The sequence below is a fragment of the Oryx dammah genome, unplaced genomic scaffold, assembly GCF_014754425.2.
Source record: "Oryx dammah isolate SB20612 unplaced genomic scaffold, SCBI_Odam_1.1 HiC_scaffold_15, whole genome shotgun sequence".
Classification (NCBI taxonomy): Eukaryota; Metazoa; Chordata; class Mammalia; order Artiodactyla; family Bovidae; genus Oryx; species Oryx dammah.
In genome coordinates, this window is record NW_024070199.1 from 18,290,982 (window position 1) to 18,300,579 (window position 9,598).

The following is a 9,598-nucleotide window of genomic DNA, read 5'->3' on the forward strand; positions in this document are numbered from 1 at the left end:
GTAATCTCCAGTGACTCTGAGTTTTATGGATTTTAAGAAGGTTATTCTGTGGGCTGTTAAGGAGACTGAAGGCTGTGTTCCAGCTGCCTTATGATATTCAGAAGCTATATCAGTAAACTAGGGTTTCCAAAACAAAATACCATAGACTGGATGCCTTAAACAACAGAAGTTGATTTTTCTCACATTTCTGGAGGCTGGAGGTGCAGGATCAGTGTGTCAGCAGGTTTGATTTCTTCTGAGGCCTCTCTAATTGCTGGTAGACTTGCTGGTAGACTCTTTGTTGCTGTGTCATCACACAGCCCTTCCTCTGTGCACACACAAACCCCCAATGTCCTCTGTGTCTCCAGGTTTTCTTTCTGATCAGACTGGATCAGGACTCACCATAAAGGCCTCATTTTAATCATGCCTTTAAAGGCTTTATCTCCTAAATTAGCCCTATATTGAAGTTCTGTGGTTAGGGCTTCAACATATGAGTTTGTGTGGCACAGTTCAGCCCATAATAGTAATCTAGTCAAGAAATAAAAAGAATATGGAATTGGTGTGGAAAGCATGGATGGGATAAGTTCTGAAGGAAAGTTCAAAAGAACCATTTAAATTGGAATGAAGAATGGTGGGTATCATGCCTTAGAAAATAAATTAACTTGACAACAACTTCCCACCATATTTAAATGAGAATAAGAAAATAAGGTGAGTAGATAATAAACTAAGAATCTTTCAGGTTTTTAATTTTAGTTGCTTATTTACAGAAACCAATTTTGCCTGATCTAAATAAATATATAGAAAGACCATTTGAGTACCTAAAAGAGACAACTAGAAGTCAAGGGATAAAGTTTAGTATCAGGGAATGAACAAGGATGACTAGAAAGAAGCCAAAACCACAACCTAGAGCCATCACTTCAGTTCAATTGCTCAGTTGTGTCTGACACTTTGTGACCCCATGGACTGCAGCACGCCAGTCTTCCCTGTCCATCACCTACTCCCAAAGCTTGCTCAAACTCAGGTCCATTGAGTCAGTGATGCCATCCCACCATCTCATCCTCTGTCATTCCCTTCTCCTCCTGCCCTCAATCTTTCCCAGCATCAAGGTCTTTTCCAATGAGTCAGTTCTTCACATCAGGTGGCCAACATATTGAAGTTTCAGCTTCAGCACCAGTCCTTCCAATGACAGCCTGGAGCCATGCAGGGTGGGAAGAGCAGGCCTTGCATACTAAGCCTAGTGTCACATCTTGCACCATGACTACCTTTTAGATTGACGTGTACTGCTGCACCTGCTGCTGCTACCTTTAGGATACACACACACACACACACACACACACACACATCTTTAGGATATATTTTTCAGCCCTTCAAAGAAGTTGATCCTTTATCTTTTGTCTTATATAGTTTCTTATGAAAAGTCATTCAAAAAAGAAATCTTCCATTATTTTAATCATTGTTCCTCTACTTATTTTATCTTGTCTCATACAGTTTTGTCTCATACAGTTTCTTATGAAAAGTCATCCAAAAAAGAAATCTTCCTTTATTTTAATCATTGTTCCTCTACTTGTAATATGCCCTTTTTAAGGTTGTTTTTTTTATTACTTTTTTCAGTAATTTGATTATGATTTACCTTAATGTATATTAGTGTGTCTACCTGCTTAGGGTTTGCTGAACTTCTTAGATCAGTAAGAGTATAATTTTCAGCCTGTATTTTTCAAATATCTTTCTGCTATTACCTTCTTTTTGGGTTTCCAATTACATAGATATTAGATGGTTTCATATTATCTCATAAGTTACCAAGACTGTTTATTTTTATTTTTAGCCTATTAATTTTTATGCTTCATTTTGGATATGTTCTATTAAAGTTTGGGTTGTTTTTGATCGCTGTGTAACAAATTACCACAAATCTATCAGTGTAAAGCAACACAAATTTATCATCTCCCAGTCTGTGGGCCAGGGGTCCAGGCCTGGGTTTTCTAGGTCTACTGCATATTTCACCAGGCTTTCATGAAGATCTTGGCATGGGCTCTAGTCTCATCTGAGACTTAAGAGTCCTCTTCCAAGCTCATTGATTGTTGGCAGAATTTAGTTCCTTACAGTTGCAAGAACTGAAGTCAGTCGTGTTTTCTTAATCACTCTTGACTGAGCTTTTCTCTGAGATCTAGATATTCCATTCAGGTCTTAGTCATAAGGCTTTCTCACATTGTAGCACCTTACTTCTTCACACCCACTATGAGAATATATCTTGTAGCAGATGGATTCAGGAGAAAGAGAACAAAGGGAAACAATAATACACAAAATAAATAGAAAACAAATTGAAATATCATGGTCATAAATTCAACCATTCAGTTCAGTTAACATAAATGTACCAAATACTCAAAGTAGTAGTAGAGATTGTAATATTGGATAGACCCAACCATATGTAGTTCACAAAAGAAATGCTTGAAATATAAAAACACATATTAATAGTGAAAGGACAGAAAATTAAAATAAAGTCAGAAGGGAGAAAAATGAAAAAAATAGGATGGAAAATAATATGCCATACAAACAGCAAGCATGAAAATAATATCTGAAAGATAAACTTTAAAACATGAAGCCTTACTTGAAACAAAGATTTCTTAAGAAAGAAACGGTCAGTATATCAAGAAGGCCCAAAAATATATAGTTAGTAACAGAGCTTCAAAACACATTAAACAAAAATGGAAAGAAATAGAAAAATCATAGTTAAAGATTTTGACATCCCTCTCTTAGTACCTGAAAGAACAACTAAATTCATCAAAAAGTAAAATCAGAAAGGATATAGAAGTCTGAACACTTCCAGCCAACCTGACCTAGTTGACAGAAAATATTGTATTCAACAACTGCGGAATGTACAATATTTTGAAATGTAAATGGCATAGTTGCAAAATATTCCATGTGGCAAGCCATAAAGCAGATCTGGAAGATAGAGCTGATTTCCCCAACACACAGATGCAAACACACTGAATTATGTAAAATAAGGAGACTGAGGAATATGTTCCAATCAAAAGAACAAGGCAAAACCCCAGAAAAAGAACTAAATGAAACAGAGATGAGCAATCTACCTGATAGAGTTAAAAATAACGGTCATAAACATATGCTAATTGAGCTTTGGAGAAAAGTGGATGGACATAGTGCAAACTTCAACATAAAGTACAAGAAAGTACCAAACGGAAGTAATAACTGAACCAAAAAATACATTAGAAGTGCTCAGCAGCAGAACAGATGAGGTAGTAGAACAAATCAGTGAGCTGGAAGACAAAACAATGGAACTCACCCAGACAGAACAGCAGAATGAAAAAAGAACTTTAAAAAGGAAAGATACATTATGGGACTGTTGTGACAGCATCCAGTGTAATAACATTCACATTATAGTGCTCTCAGAAGGAAAAGAGAAAGAGAAAATGCCCCCAAAATTAACTGAAGAAACAGTGGCTGAAAACGACCCTAATCTAGGGAAAGAAAAAGACATCCAGATCTAGAAAGCCCACAGAGTTCCAAATAAGATGATCTCAAAAGACACATACCAAGACACTTAAAGTTAAAATTAAAGTTAAAATGGTAAATTTAAGGATAAAGACAGAATCCTAAAAGGAAAACACAAAAACCAACTTGTAATCAAGGCAAACAGCATAAGGTCATCAGCAGACTTTTTAGCAGAAACTTTACAAGCCAGATAGGAAAGGTGTGATATATTAAAAGTGTTGAAAGGAAAAAACTTCCAAACAAGAACTCTCTACCCAGCAAGGTTACCATTCAGAATTGAAGGAGATATCAAGAGTTTCCCAGATAAACAAAAGCTAGAAGAGTTCATCACTACTAGACCATTTTTACAAGAAATATTAAAGGGAGTTCTTTAAGTTGGAAGCATACAAAAGTAAAAATATCACTGGAATGTGTTTATGTATAATAAAGGTAGTGGAGGAATCACATATAGCAAATATAAAGATTAAAAAACAAAAGGAGTAAAAATTACTAAAATTGCAATAATTAGTAAAGGATGCCTAAAATAAGAAGATATAAAATGTGTCATCAATCAGTATATTTCAAAAGACTGAAATCATATAGTATTTGAGTATTAAAGTAGTTAAATTAGAAACAAACATTAAAATATCTAGATAATTTCATAATTATTAGAAATTGATGTATTTCTAAACTTTTTGTTGATCGAGAGATTAATCACAAGGGAAATTGGAAGCTATTTTAAAGTGTATTGCATCAGTTCAGTTCAGTTCAGTTCAGTTCAGTTCAGTCACTCAGTCGTGTCCGACTCTTTGAGACCCCATGAATCGCAGCGCGCCAGGTCTCCCTGTCCATCACCAACTCCTGAAGTTCACTCAGATTCACGTCCATTGAGTCAGTGATGCCATCCAGCCATCTCCTCTGTCGTCCCCTTCTCCTCCTGCCGCCAATCCCTCCCAGCATCAAAGTATTTTCCAATGAGTCAACTCTTCTCATGAAGTGGCCAAAGTACTGGAGTTTCAGCTTTAGCATCATTCCTTTCAAGGAACACCCAGGGCTGATCTCCTTCAGAACGGACTGGTTGGGTCTCCTTGCAGTCCAAGGGACTCTCAAGAGTCTTCTCCAACACCACAGTTCAAAAGCATCAATTCTTCAGTGCTCAGCCTTCTTCACAGTCCAACTCTCACATCCATACGTGACTACTGGAAAAACTATAGCCTTGACTAGACAGACCTTAGTTGGCAAAGTAATGTCTCTGCTTTTCAATATGCTATCTAGGTTGATCATAACTTGTGCGGTACAACTTAAGCCATAACTTAGAGGGAAATTAGTAACTTTAACTTTTAGAAGGAAGCCTGGCTTAACAGTGATTAGGAGTCTACTGTAGCAATCTAGAAAATGGAGTTATTTTTTTTTGCCAAGTAAAAGAAATGAAATGATAAAGATAGCAGAAATAATAAAATAGAAATGTTACAAACTATAGAGAAAAATTAAAAAGTGAAAAGTTAGTTCTTAGAAAAGATTAATAAAATTGATAAACACTTAGTAAGGGGAAAGAGGAAGAGACAGACTGATTGCCAGTATAATGAATGATTAATAAGAGATTATCTCTCCAGATCCTAGACATAAAAAGGAAAATCATGGAACATTTTTAAGCTGTTAAATTTAAATGAGGTAAACAATTTCCTTCAAATGATTCAATTTTCCAGAACTGAAAAAAGAAATAGAAATTTTAATAACCTATCAGAATCTTTCAGAATCAAATGCACGTATCAAAAACCTCACAACAAAGGAAAGTCCAGGCCCAATAAGCTTCACTGGTTAAGTGAATATTTATGAAATAATACCAATTTTATACCGACTCACTTAAAAAGTGAATTTCTTAGCTGATTTTTTGTGGTCAGCAATAATCTCATATAAAAAATGTCTGACAAAGACAGTGCAACATCTAAATGTATAGATCAATATCATTCACCAACTTAGCCATAAATCAATATATTAGCAGATTGAATCCATCAGTATAAAAAAAGGATAAAACATCTGGAGCAAGTGAGATTTATTGCAGTGGTACAAATTGAATATATAATTTGCAGGTTAATCAATGTATCATCTAATCAAAATAAACTAGAAATAAAGTATATTTGACAAAAATCCATATCTGTTTATGATCAAGATCTGAGTAGCCTAGTTATCGAATGAAAATTCCTCAATCTGATGAAAGATACTTAAAAATAAAACCTCAGCCAGTATGATTGTTAATGGTGAAACAGCATTTTCTATCTAAGATCAGTAATAAGGTGAGGCCGTCTGCTGTCACTACTTTTACTTGGCATTGTACTGAAGATCCTAGCTAGTTTCAATTAGTTCAGTCACTCAGTTGTGTCTGACTATTTGTGACCCCATTGACTACAGCACGCCAGGCTTCCCTGTCCATCACCAACTCCTGGAGCTTGCTCAAACTCACGTCCATTTAGTAAGATAGCCAGTTTAGTATATATAAATTATATATTAAATATATATATAAAGATAAATAACAGGCATAAATTGAGAAATAAAACTCCTAATTTGCAGATATGATTATATACAGTAAAAAATTCAAAGGAATCAAAAAACAAACCTGCTACAACTGGTGACTTAAGCAATAGCTCAGGAATGTTGTTGTTCAGGCTCTAAGTCATGTCTGACTCTTTGCAACCCTGTGGATTGCAGCATGCCAGGCTTCCCTGTCCTTCACTATCTCCCAAAGTTTGCTCAAACTCATGTCCATTGAGTCAGTGATGCCATTCAGCCATCTCATCCTCTGTCATCCCCTTTTCCTCTTGCCCTCAGTCTTTCCCAGCATGAGAGTCTTTTCCAATGTGTTGGCTTTTCGCATCAGGTAGCCACAATTTTGGAGCTTCAGCTTCAACATCAGTCCTTCCAATGAATCAGTTCAGTTTAGTTCAGTTCAGTCACTCAGTCATATCTGACTCTTTGCAACCCCATGGACTGCAGCACGCCAGGCTTCCCTGTCCATTACCAACTCCTGGAGCTTGTTCAAACTCATGTCCATCAAGTCAGTGATGCCATCCAACCATCTCATCCTCTGTAGTCTCCTTCTCCTCCTGCCTTGAATCTTTCCCAGCATCAGGGTCTTTTCCAATGCGTCAGTTCTTTGCATCAGGTAGCCAAAGTATTGGAGCTTCAGTTTCAGCATCAGTCCTTCCAATGAGTATTCAGGACTGATTTCTTTTAGCATTGACTAGTTTGATCTCCTGGCAGTCCAAGGGACTCTCAATAGTCTTCTCCAATATCACAGTTCAAAAGCATCAATTCTTCAGCACACAGCTTTCTTTATAGTCCAACTCTCACATCCATACATGACTACTGGAAAAACCATGAATATTCAGAATTAATTTTCATCAGGATTGAATTTGGTTTGATCTTGCTGCCCAAAGGACTCTATATAGAACCTTCTCCAGCACCACAACTTGAAAGCATCAAATCTTTGGCACTCAGCCCTTTATGGTCCCACTCTCATATCCATACATGACTACTGGAAAAACCAAGCTTTGACTATATGGATCTTTGTCGACAAAGCGATGTCCTGTTTTTTAATATGCTGTCTAGGTTTTTTCCCAAGGTAGCAAGCATCTTTTAGTTTCATGGCTGCAGTCACTGTCCACAGTGATTTTTGAGCCCAAGAAAATAAAATCTGTCACTGTATCCACTTTCTCCCCAAGTGTTTGCCTTGAAGTGATGGGACCAGATGCCATTAGTTTTTTGAATGTTGATCCAAGGTCAATATAGAAAAATCAACTGTATGTTGATATATTATCAGTGAATACTTTAGAAATAGCATCATCTACAACAGTATAAAAACATTAATAGGAATTTTAGGAAAATACTGTAAGCCCTTGCAAAGGAGATAGATGATTTGCCACTGAAAAGTACAAAAGTTTAGTGAGAAAAAGAAGACCTAGATAAATGGAGCAACATAACACATTCACAAATTTGAAAACCTAATATCATAGATATTGGATGTCATGGAACTGAAGTACAAATTCAATTCAGGTGTATTAAAAATCCCCTTCAGCCTGTGAAGCTAAAATTAAGCTCATGTGTGCAACTGTTTCTTCAAGAGTGAAATTATACACAGGGGAAAAATAACTGGATTCTCTTCTTTGGATTCTTACTCTCTTCTGTGTCCATAGTTCCTCCTTATATTGTAAATTCTTAAATAATTTTAAGATATTTTCTTCATTTTATACATGACCCAGTTTTTAATTTGTCTTTGATGAGAGGTCATTTCCTAGTTGCATTATACGAAAAAGTCTCCATCATCTATTTTTTTTTATCATTCAGTTAGAAAATAAACTGAAACTATTTTCTGAGCAATTACTGTGTGATAGACACTCCTGAGCACTATACATGGGGTGGCAAGCAAGGCAAAGTTTCTATTCTTAAAAAGCTCCCATTCCAATAGAGGATGTATTCAGTTTTTTATTTACACTGCTTCAGAGTCAGTGGTTGGGAAATACATGAACCTTAAACAAATGTTGATTTCACCCTTCTGAGTGCTCCTGTGGTGAGTTAGAATCTCACCCAATAGACTCTTAAACTTAAGCACCTTGTTGTACAGATGTAGCGAAGTCTGCCCAAAGGCTTGGTAGGGAGAAAACTAAGGGGAAAGATTCTAAAATGGTAAGTGAGGAGCTGACATTTTAAAGATGACTAGGATTTTACCAAATTACTGGCAGAGATTGGAGAATCGACTTTGGAGGAATCTATGTTGTTTTCTTTTCTATCCCACAGAAGCTTCAAGTGCAAGCCTCCAAAATGAAGTATTAGAAATTATGAGTACCCCTGCACCTTTTCCAGAGAGGGAAAGGGAACCTCCAAGTTCTAAAGCTGTTATACCAGAAGTTGTCAATGAAACCACTGTACCAACTGTGCATCCCACAGATGACGTTGGACAACCAGTGCCCACTGAGCCAGCCTTTGAACCCATCCAAGCACCCATTTCGGAAGCCAACAGAGAGGCCACCCTCCAAGCTGTATTGCCTATCTCAGAGGCAAATGAACTAGCAGTTCCCTCTGTGGAGAAGCCTCCTCCTGAAACATAACCTGAAAAGCCTCCCACCATTGACTCCCCCCAATACTCCTCTTTTATGATGTTTTCTACCACACCCAGCATGTCCTTCTCCCCCTTTTGGGCTGTCTTCAAAGAATAATTAGCCACAGCTTGCCTCCTTCTCCTTTTTCTCCCTCTCTGTGCCCAGGGTGGCCTGATGGTAGAGAGAGATCAGGAAAGGGGTCCAGAGGAGCCAGGGAGGCTCTCAGGAAAACCATTCTGGTCTCGCCTTTCCTCTCCAGGGGATGAGCAGAGGGGAAAGAGTGTGGTCCTGGAGTTGGAGCTGGTTGTTCTCTGGGAGTCAGATGATCTCTCACCCTAACCCTTCATAATATTCCCCGCTAAAGGAGTGGCTGTGGTGAACATCAGCCTATAAATAAAAGCAGCTTCTAAGGAACTAAGAAGGAAATTGATACAATCTTTGGAGCCCTCTGTGGCCACTCAGGCTGACAAAGACAAGGGAGGAGTGCCAGAGTGATGCCGTCCAGAGTCAGAGAAGGAGAGGTGGCATGGATATGAGTGGGGGCAAAGATCTCACCCTACTCGCACATCCTGTCATACAGTGTGTGTGGGGTGCTTCCTCATAGCTTGTTGCTGGCTGATTCTCCAGTGGGGTGATGGGCATAATCCCATGCCCACCCAGTGGCTTTTGACCTTGAAGCTGACTTTTGACTTGAGCTGAGAACCCTGTGTTGGAAGCAGGAAGTTGTGTTCCACTGTGTGACCATCACCTACTCACCCTCCTTGTCCAGGGCTCATGTTCCCATGTATATGGTGATGGGCAGGGGCAGACACCACAGCACCTTCCCTGGGCTGACTGTGGAGTCCTGTAAACATTGGTGGGGCAGGGCTGCCTCAGATGGCCTCATTGTCATCCCAGAAAGCAGGGCTGTGTGATTTGGGGACTTTGTTTCAGCAACAGCCCCTCCCCGTCCCACACAGGCATCTGGAGACGAGGAATAGCACTCCCTGTGGAGTGGTTTGTCACCTACATGCAGGTGACCCCAGATGCTTGTGCATTTGAGG

At 38.4% G+C, this 9,598-nt stretch overlaps 1 protein-coding gene across 1 annotated transcript in view; it reads left to right on the forward strand.

The window, feature by feature from the left end:
- Positions 1-8,564, forward strand: part of LOC120874861 (glycerophosphodiester phosphodiesterase domain-containing protein 4-like) — a 106,893-nt gene extending 98,329 nt beyond the window's left edge. The window contains exon 16 of the mRNA XM_040256548.1: positions 8,254-8,564. Coding sequence (XP_040112482.1) covers positions 8,254-8,564 — 311 coding nt within the window. The remainder of the gene's footprint in view (positions 1-8,253) is intronic.
- The last annotated feature ends 1,034 nt before the right edge of the window (positions 8,565-9,598 follow it).